General features: G+C 33.8%; 1 protein-coding gene across 1 annotated transcript in view; it reads left to right on the plus strand.

Moving 5' to 3' along the window:
- The window catches only part of MORC1 (MORC family CW-type zinc finger 1), a 157,934-nt gene that overhangs the window by 17,138 nt on the left and 125,156 nt on the right, over positions 1-15,640 (plus strand). Inside the window, exons 7-8 of the mRNA XM_073230415.1 lie at positions 3,801-3,960; positions 5,809-5,914. Coding sequence (XP_073086516.1) covers positions 3,801-3,960; positions 5,809-5,914 — 266 coding nt within the window. The remainder of the gene's footprint in view (positions 1-3,800; positions 3,961-5,808; positions 5,915-15,640) is intronic.

Here is a 15,640-nt window from a genome sequence, read left to right on the forward strand (position 1 = left end):
TTCTGTGTGTATCATTTCGTTGACCCCAGTCTCCAGCTTCACCCTCATCAGTTCCGCCTTGCTGAAGAACTCTGCTCTGGAGTCCCTCACACTTCTGCTCTTCATAGCTTCCATTTTGTTGCACTCCTGAGGTCTTCCCTTGACATCTTCCTGGCGGGTCTCCTCACCTCTCTTCTTTGTCAGATCTCAGATCCTAAATATCCTGTCTTTTGTACCTTGCACCCTCTTTTTGGGGTAACATATCCTCCATTAGCTTTTTTAGCAAGCATGCAGATGTAAAATATTTTGAGGACTCGCATGCATGGAAATTTTTTTATTTGAATATAGTTGCTATACAGTATTGTATTGGCTTCAGATGTGCAACATAGTGACTTGATAATTATATACATTAATAAATGCTTGTCACAGAAAGTGCAGTTACCCCCATTACAGTACCAAGATATTACAATATTGTTTGTTATAGTCTCTATGTTGTACTGCTATTACTATTACTAATTTATTTTATAATTTGAAGTTTATATTTCTTTATCCCTTACACCTATTTTACCCATTCACCCATCCCCCCTCCCTATGGTAACCAACAGTCTGTTGTCAGTATGTATGGGTTTGTTTATTTTGTTTTTTTTTTTGTTTTAGATTCTACATATAACTGAAATCATGTGGTATTTGTCTTTCTCTATATGACTTATTTCATTTGGCATGAAACACTCTAGGTTTGTCCATGCTTTCACAAATGGCAAGATTTCCTTCTTTATAAGGCTGAATAAATATTCCATGGTATATATGTACCACATCTTCTTTATCTATTCATTTATCAATGGGCACTGGGGTTGCTTCCATATCTTGCCTAATAATGTGGCGCTGAACATAGGTGTGCATGTATCTTTCTGAATTAGTGATTTTGCTTTTCTTCAGGTAAATTCCCAGAAGTAAAATTGCTGAGTCATATGGTATTTCTAGTTTTAGTTTTTTGAGGAGCCTCCATATTGTTTTCCACAGTGGTTGGACCAATTTACATTCCTACCAAAAGTGTAAAAGGGTTCCCTTTTCTCCACATCCTTGCAAATACTTGTTGTTTCTTGTCTTTTGGATAGAAGCCATTCTGACTGCTGTGAGGTGATACGTCATTATGGTTTTGATTTGTATTTCCCTGAGAATTAGTGATGGTGAGCATCTTTTCATGTGTCTTTTGGCCATCAGTATGCCTTTTTTGGAAAAATGTCTATTCAGGTCCTCTGCCCATTTCTTAATTTGACTGTTTTTTGGTGTTGAGTATATGAGTTCTCTATATATTTTGGATATTAGCCACTTATTTGATATATCATGTGCAAATACTTTTTCCCATACAGAGGTTGTCTTTTTTGTTTTGTTGTTATTGTCCTTTCCTGTGCAGAAGCTTTTTTATTGTGATGTAGTCTTGTTTATTTTCATTTTTGTTTCCCTTGCCTGGGGAGACATATCCAGAAAAAAAATAGTTTGTGCTGATGTTCACAAGATTCTTGCCCATGTCTTCTTCTAAGAGTTTTATGGTTTCATGTCTTACTTTTAGGTATTTAATCCATTTCGAATTCCCTTTCCTGTATGGTGTAAGAGAGTGATCTAGTTTCATTGTCTTGCATGTAGCTGTCCAGTTTGTCCAACATCATTTACTAAAAAGACTGTTTTTTCCCACTGTGTATTCTTGCCTCCCTTGTCATATATTAATTGTGTGTGGGTTTACTTCCAGGCTTTTACTCTGTTCTATTGATCTATGTATCTATTCTTATGCCAATACCATACAGTTTTAATTACTGCAGCTTTATAGGAGAGCTTGAAGTCAGGGAGCGTAATACCCCTAGCTTTGTTCTTTTTTCTCAGAATTGCTTTGGCTAGTTGGAGTCTTCTGTGATCCCATATAAATTTTAGGATGATTTGCTCTAGTTTGTTGAAAAATGCCACTGGAATTTGATTGGGATTGCACTGATTCTGTAAAGTACTTTGGGCAGTGTGGTCATTTTGACAATATGAATTCTTCCTATCTAGGTGCATGGGATAGCTTCCATTTATTTGTGTCTTGTTCAGTTTCTTTCATCAGTGTTACATAGTTTTAAGAGCATAGGTCTTTCACTTGTTTGGTGCATGAACATGTTTTTATCCTACTTGAACACTTTATGATAGTTGTACTTGCTTTTATTTTTAGGTTGGGGTGAATTTTCCTTCAGGACTTTGAAGTCATGCTCCATTATCTTCTAATTCCTAGTGTTGGTATTGAGAAGGTTGAAGTCATTTTAACTCCTGAATCCTGTATATGATCCATTCTTTTCACCCACCTGCCCCACCCTACTTTTTGAAGGTCAGGAGAATCTTCTTTGTCCCCAGTCTGATTTCAGTTTTTTGCCTTTGGGTTGGTCTATTTTCATCTGTTATGTGGGACTCTCGTTACATGTTTTCAATCTGGAAATTCAGGTCATTCAATTCTGGGACATAAAATTTATGAGTTTCTTCCATCCATAGTCTCTTTTCTCTCCTATTGCAACTCCTGTTCATGGCTCTTGAATGACTGGAACTGATTCTTTAATTTTCTTATCTTTTCTTTCCTATTTTCTGTCTGTTATACATTTTTGTTTTCTTTTCTCAGAGATATTTTTAATATCTGTGTTCCAACCATCTCAGAGAAATTTTTTTCTGTAATTATGTTCTTCATTTCCAAGAAGTTTTTAAAGCTTTTCTTAATGTTTCTTTTTGAAGGATAATATTGCTCTTCTTTCATGGATGCATATTTCCTCTTAGAGCACTGAGATATTAACAATGATTTTTTCCTCTGAAATTTTCTCTGATGGTTTCTCTTTCCACTGAGTTGCTTTGTTGTGCTTGTTTATTTAGTCTCTATCATTGTCAAGGATTTTCTTGGACATTAGGCTATTAATCTGAATACTTTAAAGATTAATCCAATAAAATGCTGATTGGAAGCTTTAAGAATGTGGGTGGGGCTTGCAATTCTGAGTGTCACAATAATGACATCTCGTTTAGCTACTTATTGGGAAACCCTCAACATAATTTTCTTTATGTCTTTCACTCTGGGCTGGTCAGATTTCTCAGAGAAGACTCCTACAGTTTTCTGCCTGAGTGCCTAGGCAGCAGCTTTCTTGGAGCTAAATGAGAGAAGATGCCTGGGTTTCTCAGCATCACTCAATCCTTCCTGTCTCAGTAAGGTCCCTCTGACAACTGTGGCTGCTATCTCCTGTAATCCAGAAATGCTTGGTTCCTCTCTTTCCAGAGAATAAACATCCAGTCCCTGTGGAGGTGGGGGAGGAACTATTGCAAGGAATCTGGATGCTACTTTCAGCTCTCTTCCCGTTTTTTCCCGCCTCCTGAGTTGACTCATGGAATTAATCTATGAGCCTTCTAGGACATTCTGAATAGTAAACAGGCTGGGTCTTCCTTTTTCTGGCATGGGCTTCAGATTGTTTTTTTTGCATATGCTGTCATTTCCTTTTCAACTTCTGAAATGCTGATAGTGTTGTTCTCACTGCCGTTCTACCCATATTTTAATAGGAAGCTGAAGTAGATCCCATCTGTCCCCACATTCTATAGTGGAGCATTTTAGAATAAATGCAGAGTATACAGATTTAAGTGCTGAGTATACATATTTGTTATGTGTCTTTCTTATAAAATTGGAATACAGGGCAGGAAATAATTTTTTAACTTTCTATTTTGTAATTTGGCTGGATGAAGAATGGTGTGAATAAGGATCAGACAAAAGGATGATGGTTTTTATTTGTGTATTTAATAGTAAATTGATATGTGTTTTTTTTTTTTAGGTTGTGGTTCCAATACCCTCATGGCTAACAAGAACCAGAGAATCTGTCACAGATGATCCTCAAAAATTCTCAACGGAATTGTCTATAATTTATAAGTACTCTCCATTTAAAACTGAAGCTGAGTTGATGCAGCAGTTTGATGTCATTTATGGGAAATGTGGTAGGGTCATCAAAACTCTGAAATTTTGATCAGAGTATTTTTCAGTGTTTTATGAAAGACATTTACATATGTTTTCATTTTTTTTCTATTTATAATATATGAAATCTCACATGGGGGCAGTCATTTATTTTATCCATATGAATTTTGTCTTAAGTGAATCCACTTAAGAACGGGAGAAAAATTTGTACTTTTATGAGCTTGGTGAATCTGGATGAGAAGATGATACAGATTATGGCCACAGGAAATCTATAATCCCTGTACCAGGTAGCAGAGTTAGGAGATGATACTGCTATGTCTAAGGTTAGATGATCCCAGGCTTATGAGAAGGTCAGCAACTTATAAAGTAATGAATCCAGGTTTCTATGGCAGATAGTTAGCTAAAGCTTTGAAGATATTCCTTTCCAAATGAACAAATCTTTTCACATTCTTTCAACCTTAACCAACTTCCTACTCAACATGTAGAATGACCGGCCTGCTAACATTTTCCAATGTGTCTTTCTGTAGACTTCTACCACTTTTCATATCTAGAAGCAAAAAGGATCCTACTCTCTGGAAAGCTATGTGTATTCTGCTTTTTTCAACTCTTTGATTTATGTAATAATTATAGTGATATTCTGAGAAATTTTTTCTGGTTTGGCCTATGTCACCTTCAAGAGTTCTCTGTGGCATTTTGTTTAAAATTGATGGTTTACGTCATCTCTCCCTTTCTCATGGTGGAAAAATACTGGCAATTAAATAAATATCATTTTATTAACATATGCATAATATGCTTTTAGGAAAGTTAATCTAATCTCTTAATTGACTTCTAATTATGATATATTCAAATAAATACTAAAGAGGGATAAACTATTTCCTGATTTTTTTTCTAAATGCCTTGTAAAAATTAACTCTTATAATCCTCAGAACAACTCTGTTTTAGGCACCTCATGAACTCTGTTGTACTGATAAGATAAACAGGTTCCCATAGGTTAGGGAACTTACCTGAGTAGTAAATGGCAGTAAATGGTTCTTCCAGGATTTAGGCTCCGAAGTCCAAATTCTCAGTGATTATGCTGTTTAGCCTTGTGTTTTAGTACTACCAAAAAAAGTATAATTGGTTGTTCCTTTAATTTCTTTGACAGTTCTGTTTGTCTTCATAGCATAATCCATTTTGTAAAGAATTTGGATTTTTTTGTTAATTATGCTTTAGAATCAGAGCCAGCAAGCTATAACCTGCAGGACAAATCTCGCCTTGAACCTGTTATTATAAATACAATTTTAGTGGAATATAGCCACAATCATTCATTTTTATATTCTCTATGGCAGCTTTCATACTACAGTGTTGAGTTGAGTTGTGAATAGTTGTAACAGAGACCATTTAACCTTTAAAGCCTGAAATATTTATTATCTGGCCCTTCACAAAAAAGTTTGCCAACACTTGTTATAGAGTCTAAAAGCAATACTTATATTTGTACATACTGTTAAGACTTATCTTTTTATCAATGTATATTGATATCGGTTCCACCAATGAAAGCTTTACCTTTAATGCAAATTCAGCTCAGGAGCCTAACAATTTTCATAGTGCAAATTATGATAAGAGTGCCAAAGTTTAAGAATCCACATTGAAAGACTTATAATGAATTCAATAGTATTAAGAAGCACTATACTGTAGAAACTCAACACTCTTTGGCAAAGAATGGAATTTGCTGTAAGACATATACTTTGGAACTTATCCAAGCATATTATTTACTGAAGTAAAAAGGAAGTTTGGTCTGTAGCAGGCTTCATTCCATAGATAACATAATAGCACCATTACTCATATTTAGTGTGGTTAAAATATTGACAAGTCAAATACCTATTTTTTACTAGGTACTTTGCTGGTTATTTATAACCTGAAGCTTCTGCTTAGTGGAGAACCAGAGTTGGATGTTAAAACTGACAAGGAAGATATACTGGTGGCTGGAGATTCTGAGGAGTGAGTAATATGTATGTTTGACAGAATGTCTCTCAACAATGGCAGTGGGTTGGAGTTAGGAGCCTTGCATCCTGGTTCCAGGTCTGAGACTACTGGGCCACAACACTAGGACAATTCACTTTGCCTCAGTTACAGATAAAGTAAGTTAGGCTAGACTACTGATTCTCAAACCTGGCTGAGTCTCTGAGTGACCTGGGTGACCTCTTAAGAAGTATAAGAGACTGTCTCATCCCAGACTGACTGAGTTGCAGTCTCAAGATACCAAGCCTAGAATCAATATTTTTTGTATGTTCCCCAGGTGATTCAGAAGTGCCAGCCTGTTTGGAGACCACTGGAATATAAGACTTCTAAGGTTCTCTAATTTCAAAATTATTCTATGAATATTAAAACTGAAAAAACCCCACAGAGTTCAGTATTTATTACAAATCATTAAAAATGGGCATCAGTATTGTGTGAAGTATAAATATGAATTGCATATTCTGAATGAACCTATGAAATGCATACTTGCAGTTTATAAATAAATAAATAGACACATTCATTTTTCTTGGCTGTTAGAGATCCACAGAAAACAATGAGAAAGCGTTATGGGCCATGGTGGAAAAGTATGGAGAAATAATAAAATAGTGACTAAATGTAGGTTTCTCTAAAATAACTTTGCCTTTAAAACTTACTAGCTTGAGCTTACAGTCTCTTCTTTGTGTCAGAGCTCTAGAACTAGAAGGGATTTTAAAGGAATTTCATCTAATTTGATTAATTTTATATACCAGTATTGTCCAATAGAAATATAAGGAGAGCCACTAATAAGAACCACATGTTACCTTAAATTTTCTAGTAGTCACATTAATAAAAGTAAAAAGAAACAGATGAAATTAATTTTGATATTGTTTTTATCTAATTCTGATATATATACAATGTTCTAATTTCAATTTTATATGAAAAATACTAATGAGACATTTTACATTCTTTTTTACATACTAAATCTTTGGACTCCAGTGTGTGTTTTCACATTTAGCACACATCAAATTTGGACCAGTGCCCAATCGCACAGGTGGCCAGTAACTGGCATATTGGACAGTGTAGTTTTAGACTAAAATATTGGGATTCAAGTAAATATATCAGCTTAACAGAGAACTTCTTTTTCTTCTGCCTTTGAGGTGAAATTTAGAAGTCTCTTCTCTAGTTAGAAAATGTAACATACTTGTAGATTATCTTTTCTATTTTTTTCTAATTTATATATTTTCCTCATTTCATTCCAAAACATGAAGTTCTTAATTTACACAGAACTGAAAGATTTTTTTCTTTTGGAAAAGAAATATCCAGCCTAATTATTGTTTTACAAATACCGGGAACCCTTTGGCCAATATTAATATGCCAATGAGAAAGGAGGCCCAGTACTGTAACTGGCACCTCCAACACTATGTCCCGCCTTTTCCCATTGGCCCTGCCCTTCTGCTTAACAGCTGGTTCTAAAATCAATATCTCATGCTATTTAAAAACTTTGAGCACAGATTTTCAAACAGAGTGTCTTGGCATTTCAGCACTAGCATCAAGAAACAATACATTATTAGAGTGATAATTTGACAGCTAATTGGTAAAAAGTTCTTACTGTTTCCAGATTTTTTAATGGAGTCAGAAACTTCTTAAGCCATTTAGGCAATTAAGTACAAAATAAATAAAATGTATTAGACCCAGGATATGTACAATTTCACTTAAGGACACTGACCACATTGGATTTTTTTTTTATCTGTTTTGATTTTTCAACAGAATTTTTCATAGTTTAATTGTAAGAAAAGCCTTTTAAAAACAGGGCTGGGATTTTATGAGGAAGGATTATTGTACAGAGAAGACATAATTGTTGTACTAAGTATGTATACAGTTCATGTCTTCTGATATGAGTGCCATGATGGTGCCAAAGATGATCAGCAATACCGCATCCTGAGGAAAATAATGTCAGTATACTTTTCTCTTGTAAGTCAGTTGGTTCTGACATTAACACCCAATTCCTCCTCACTAAGGGGACAAAAAAGCTTTAACTCTTGGGGCTGAAAGAATACTTCTTATCTAAGATGGATCTTTTCCTGATTTCTCTTTCATTTATGACTTCTGATACTTGAACTTCTAATCAAGTACAGTTTACATAATTTTGGTTTTGAGACCAAGTTTTTGTACTATAACAACTTTTTTATAATTTCTTTTTCTTGTGGTTATTATACCCCCTTAAAGCCAGTGAGCATGATTCTATATCTATCCAAAACAATTTTCAAGCCTTGGAAATGTATAATTTTCACATTTGGTCTTAGATAATTTGTTCCTGTTGATTCTGAAAATAATTTAATTTTCTACATAGGAATAGGAAAACTCAAGCTTTCATGCTTTTATTTGGCCTCAGAGAAGAGGTTTACTGATATGATTTATTTTCATCCAGTTTTATATAAGTTACTATAAAATCACAAGTGAAAAACAATATCTAAAATTTTAAGGAAATGAATTTATATATCATAACTGATTATTAATTTTTATTATTCCCTTTTAGGGTTTCTTAAGTGCAATTTCTCATCTGTCTTTTTTCATTTATGATCTGCTCTTAAACTTATTATGAGTTTAAGTTAAAGCTTGAGTTATTATGTATTCCTCATAAGTCTCATTTCACAATGATTTCTTGGTAAGTGGCTTTACTGTAGTCCATTTAGTTGCTTCATCTTTTAATGGTTCCTGTACTTTTGGATAGTAACATTGGTTCCAGTGTTTCACATTGTTTATGGATAATGTTGAAGTAAATGGTTTCATGCAGTATTTTTTTATTCTTTTGAATTATTTTAAGACAACTGTCTAGGAAAGGAACTATTGAGTCAAAGGGTCTGAACTTTCATATAGTTCTTGTGAATATTTGGCATCAGTTTTAAATGTAGCAGTCAAAAACCTTTGTCATTCTGCCTTGGACTGAGGGTCTAACAGTAGTAATCTGACCATCGCTAGGGCCTTGTTTCAAGATGACAGCCTCTTGAAAATGTCATTTGGGGTGATGTTCAAGCACATGGTCAGTGCCATGTACTTTGGCAGCATCATTCTAAAGACAGCCTGTTTTCATTTAAATTTAAAAAATATAGATAGATAACAGTCAGCTCAGAATTTCAGAATGCAGATAAGGCAGAAGTTTGCATTTAACGTGTGACATATTAAATCAGATTTTGAATCTGTGAGAGTGCCAGGGAATCTCATATAGGTTCCAGGGTGATATGCAGAAAGTGGGTTGTATCTGTAGGAAAAGAATCACATTGAATTATATGTCATGTTAAACTTAAGCAGAGTTCCCTGAAAGGGAAGAAGATGACCTTAAAAATAACTGTGTAAGAAATGCAGAGAAAATCAAGAATTCAAAGAGGTAGGGGAAAGGGCTGTGAATACTGAATATTAGAGGAAATAAAAGTGAGCTAATAACAGAAAGCAGGGCTGGCTTAGATGATGTTTGTTTATTAATTTATGTTGTAGTAATTTTTGGAATTCTGGGCAAAGCTCCATATCCTCAAACCTTGTAAACGTTTACCTCACCAAGTTGTATTTTTTTTCCCTTTGAAAAAGTCCATTTTTGCAAAACAAAGTCAAGTTAATTCATTCCCTCCTCCCCACTGGTGGCTGTTAGTAACCGTCACTCACACTGACACAGATTATTAAAATTTAGAGTCATTTTCAGAGGTCCTATATGAGTGAGTGCAGTGGGACTGAGCAAATGGAAGATGATAAGCTGCTGGAGGTTTTTAAAATGAGTCAGTGCCCATCAATCATTATATCATTATGTGTTTAGTGTAAATTAGCATCTGCAAAATCTACAGGGTTGTAATTCTACTTCAGCATTGCTTACCCAGAGAGTTTATGTAAATACCAGGTAGGGAATTACAATTCTATAATTCAGATGTTTTTAATTTCATAGGACATAGAATTCTTTAAGTGGCTGTCAGTATGGAATTATAATTTCATAATTTAGATTTTGAAATTCTGTAGAAGATATGCCACTGAGTCAGACCAAATGTTAGTTTTCTTTATTCTCTCTCATCTCTTAATCTTCCTAGTTGTACCTGGCTTTCTGGCACCTGTTTGGGGCAGAGGGTGAAGTGGGTGGGGAGGGAGGGGCTTCAAGTAGTTAGTACACAGATACTAATTTATTAAAAACGATTCAAACCTGCATAAATACAGAAATTGGTGTAATAGTGCTTCGTTATTCTCTATCCAAGTTCCTGCAATTTGAGTTTTTAAATATATCTAGTTTTCTCAGTATTTATCAGTTTCTGTTAGATTTAACTCATGCTTTTTCTCTTCTGAGCTTTTTCTTTTGAAATAATTTAGACTTTTCGAAAGGTTTACAAAGATAGTACTAAGAATTCCAATGTCCTTTTGACTCTCATTTGCTTCATCATTCATCCTTTCCTCCTTCTCTTATGTATGGTATGCAGAGATGGATTCTTTCTATTCTTAGGGTTATAATCCATTACTAGCAATATTAATTTTGTGGCTATATAGTTGTCCTAGATTTGGCTAGTTGGGAGCCTGTTTCAAGGTGTCTCTTGTGTTCCTTTAACATATGACACTCATTTTTGAGTATTTTTGTATTTTTTAGCACCATAAAAATGTTCCAGGCTCATATTATGCTGCTCCTTACATATTATAATACAGCAATCAGCCATTTCTCCAAAAAGGGAACCCTGGTTCCTTTTATTGTGTAATGCTGCACCTCATTTTCCTAAGTGACTCTTTTAAATGCTATGCCTCATTTTAAAGTGGCTGTATAATTGACCCAGTAATTCCACTTCTGGGTATTTGCCCAAAGAAAACAAAAATGCTAATTTAAAAAGATATATACACTCCCATTTTATTTTTAGCATTATTTACAATAGCCAAGATATGAATGCAATCTAAGTGTCCATCGACAGTGAATGGATAAAGAAGTGGTATCTATGTGTTATGTCTTGTGGTGTGTATGGTGTATGTGTATATGTGTTTGTATGTATAAACATTTTGTATTTACACATATATACACACATTATATACACATAAATATACACATTTTATAAATATAAAATGGATCTAGAAGGTACTATGCTAAATGAGGTAAGTTAGACAGAGAAAGACAAATGCCATATGACTTCACTTACATGTGGAATCCCAAAAAATAAATGAAGAAACAAAACAGAAACAGACACATAAGTGCAGAGAACAAATGTAAGGGAGGGGTATGGTGTGATGGGCAAAATAGGTGAAGGGAATAAAGAGGTAAAAACTTCAGATTATAATTAGTCATGGGTATGAAATGTACAGCATATGGATTATAGTCAATAATATTGTAGTAACTTTGGTGACAGATGGTAACTATCATTTATCATGGTGAGCATTTTGTAAAGTATAAAATTGTTGAATCACTATGTTGCATGCCTGAAATCAATACAATATTGTATATCAATTATACTTCAATTAAAAAAAATAAATGGCTGTATAATTACTACACATTTGCATAATCAGCTATTATATGTTGATATAATACATCAATACAGTATTGATATGCACTTAGGTTGACTTCACTTTTTCACTATTTTAACAATGCTGATCTTTGTATTTTGGGGCATAAATTTTCCTTTAATATTGATTCTCAGAGATAATATTTCTCAGAGATAGTGCTAAACTACTATGCAAAAAGCTTAAACTATGCACCCAACCAATGGTCTAAACTTTCTCAATGCCCCCATTGTCTCCAAGATTTGATATGATCATCTCTTAAACCTTTTGCCAATACATTAAATATTTTTCTGCACTTTAGTTTTCTAAAAAATCAATAATCAGGTTTTCTCCTGATTATTGTCAATATTGAGTAATTTCTCATTTTTTTGTACACTTACTTTGATTCCATAATTTCCTGTGTCTTTTGCTCATATTTGTATATTTCTATCATAAAGCTTTTCTTACTGATTTTTAGGAATTTTCTATTTAGTCTAGCTGTTATTACTTTGTATATAAATATGAGGAAGATATTTTCTCCAATCTGACACTTGACCTCTTTTTTTTTTGAGAGGGCATCTCTCATATTTATTGATCAAATGGTTCTTAACAACAATAAAATTCTGTATAGGGGACTCAATGCTCAATGCACAATCATTAATCCACCCCAAGCCTAATTCTCGTCAGTCTCCAATCCTCTGAAGCATAACGAACAAGTAAGAACTTGACCTCTTTTTAATTGAAATTTTTATCAGGGTAATTTGAGACTCACGTGCAGTTGTGAGAAATAATACAGAGAGAACCCATGTACCCGTATCCAGCTTCCCTATTGGCGGCATTTTGAAAAACGATTATATAGTATTACAACCAGGATATTGACATTGATACAGTCCACCAAAGTTTGATGCAAACCCACCAGTGCATCAGCACATACTTCCTGTTGCCTCTTTTAGCCACACACTTGACTCTTAACATTGTTAATATGTCCTTTGTCTTAAAGAAATTTTGATTTTTTTGAGGTCAAATATGTCAATATTTTTCTTTCTGAGCTTCTTACTTTTGCATTTCTAAACTCATATAGGCCTTTCTTAGCCAGGTATGTTTCTTATGTCTTTCAATATTTGTAGTTTATTTATATAGCTTTTTACTCTGTCTAGAATTAGTTTTTGAACATGACGTGAAGTATGTGTGCATGGGGAGGGAGGGTTAATATTTCCTAATGGATGTAGCATTTTAAAAAATAGTTCAGCCTTTCCTACTTGAAATGCATCACTAATATGAACTAAATTCCTATCATGCATGAATCTATTTCTAGATGAACTGTTCCTTTACATGTATTTTTTCTATTCTTTCCCCATTAGTACTTTTTAATTGTCATAGCCTTTATCATGTGTTTGATATTTGGATGGACAAGTACTCCTTCACTGCTCCTTAAAAATGTCATCAGTTATTCTTGCAGATGTTCTTTCCTGTATGAATTTTAAAACCAGCTTTTCAAGTTGTGTTAAAAGAGCATTTCTTAATGCTCTTGTGATTTTGATTGGCAGTCCACGGAGTTTAACATTTTCTGGGGGAGAACTGATGTATTTATGTGCTGGTTCTTATTCCAGTCTTCTTTTATAAGATTGAGGGGAGTCTTACAACATCAGAGTATGTTAGTAACTAAGAACAAGGCTTTGGTGCTCAGACTGAATGCAATTTATAGTTCTACATGCTCTGCTATTATGGGGAAGGTAGTTAACTTCCCAGAGCTTCAATTTACTCATCTGAAAATGGTAACAATATTAATATATCAGTATTATTATTATTATATTATAAGGTTATTGTGAAGATTAAGTGATATAAGACATGAAAAGTACTTGGAACATTACCTGGCATAATAGTTTGTATTCAATAATTGTTAGCTATTATTATTCATATAGGTCTTGTGTACATTTCTTGATCGGTTTATTCATACGTATTTTATAGCTCTTGCATTCAAATAAGATTTTCTTTTCCCCATTGCTTTTTCTAATTATTCATTAGTGTACAGATAAAACCATTGACTATTTCCTGTTTCTTTCATATCTCACCACTTGCTGAATTCTCTCATTCTAATAGTTTTCAGTTGGATTTTCTATAGAATATTTGCAAATAGTGATGGTTTTGTGTCTTCGTTTCTATTACTCGTACTTTTATATCTTTTCTCTTGTTTTAACTAATTAGCTAGTAAATAGAAGTGATAATAACAGACGGTCTTTGTTTTGTTTTTGTCTTAATTGAATTCTTTCATCTTTGACCACTAGGTATGATATTTGTTCTTATAAAAAGGTTATTATCCTTTTTATCAATGCCTTTTGTCAAACTGAGGAAGTAATTTTATTTCTAGTTTACTGAATGCCTTTTACTTACTTTTCATATCAGGGAGTAAGTATTAAAATTTGGCTAATGCGTTTTGACATCTGCTGTAGTGATTTAGTTTTGCTCCTTTATTCTGGTAAAGTAGTATATTATTTAATAGTTTATGATTTTAAACCATACTTGCACTCCTCACATAACTCAAGTAGTTCATGATGTTTTATTCACTGTTTTAATTTTGTTAGTATTTTACTTAATTTTGTTTTGCCTTCATGTTATACATCAGACTGGCTATAATTTCACTTTTTTTATACTTGCCTTGTTTAGTCCTCGCATATGGATTATAGTAGAATGAGTTGGGAAGTTATTCACCTCTTCTGTTGATTTGGAAGACCTATATAAAATGAGTCTTTTGTTTGCTTACAGGTTCATAGAACTTACCTGAAAAATTTGTGGTCTTGTTATTATTTCCCTTTTACCTTCATTACTTTCCAATTGTACTTTCACTGTTAATCCAGTCAAATTTTTAAATCTTGGGCCAAATTTGTCATTTTTATCTTATAAAAAATATTTTACTTAGATTTTCAAATTTGTTGATATGGAGTTTTACATAAAATATTCTTATAAAATTTCTATTTTCCCCAATCCTATAGTTGTGTTCACTTTACATTTTTTTTTATTAAAGTATCATTGATGTACAATATTATGATGGTTTCAAATACACCACACAGTGGTTCAGTATTCACCCATATTATCAAGTCCTCACCCCCTCCGGTGTGGTTTCTGTCCATCAGTGTAGTAAAATGTTACGGAATCATTAGTCATGGTGTACAACCATCCCTGTGATGAACCTATATTGTGATTGTGACTTATTGTGCCTCTTAATTCCCTTCTCCCTCCCCCACCACCCTCCCCAACCTGTTTCCTTCAGTAACCACTAGTCCCTTCTTGGTGTCTGTGAGTCTGCTGCTATTTTGTTCCCTCTGTTTTACCTGTTTTTATATTCCACACATAAGTGATATAAGTTGGTATTTGTCTTTCTCTGCCTGGCTTATTGCACTGAGCATAATACCCTCTAGATTCATCCATGTTGTTGCAAATGGAAGAATTTCTTTTCTTTTTATGGCTGAATAATATTTTATTGTTTATATGTACCACATCTTCTTTATCCATTCACCTTTTGATGGACACTTGAGTTGTTTCCATATCTTGGCTGTTGTAAATTGTGCAGCAATAAACATAGAGGTGCATATGTATTTTCAAATCAAGGTTCTTGTTTTCTTTGGGTAAATTCCTATGAGTTAAATTCCTGGGTCAAATGGTATTACTGTTTTTGTTTTTGAGGAAACTCCATATTGCTTTCCACATGGTTGCACCAGTTTACATGCCCACCAACAGTGCAGGAAGGTTCCCCTTTCTCCGCATCCTTGCCAGCATTTGTTATTTCTTGTCTTTTGGATAGTAGTCATCCTAACTGATGTGAGGTAATAGTTCACTGTGGTTTTAATTTGCATGATGATTAGTGATGTGAAGCATCTTTTCATGTGTCTGTTGGCCATCTGAGTTTCTTCTTTGGAGAAGTATCTGTCAGGTCCTCCTCCCATTATTTAATCGGGTCATTTGGTTTTTGAGTGTTGAGGCATATGAATTCTTGATATATTTTGGATGTTAACTACTTATTGGATAAATTGTTTACAAATATATTCTCCCATACTGTAGGATGCCTTTGTCTGCTGATGGTTTCCTTTGCTGTACAGAAGCTTTTTAGTTTGATGTAGTCCCACTTGTTCATTTTTTATTTTGTTTCCTCCTTTTACTTCTTTTATCATGTCTTTATGCCATCTCTTTCTCTTGGCTAGAAGCATGTAGTTTTATCAAGTGTCTTTAAAGATACAATAATTTGGA

The sequence above is a fragment of the Manis javanica genome, chromosome 3 (genome assembly GCF_040802235.1).
Source record: "Manis javanica isolate MJ-LG chromosome 3, MJ_LKY, whole genome shotgun sequence".
NCBI classification, from domain to species: domain Eukaryota; kingdom Metazoa; phylum Chordata; class Mammalia; order Pholidota; family Manidae; genus Manis; species Manis javanica.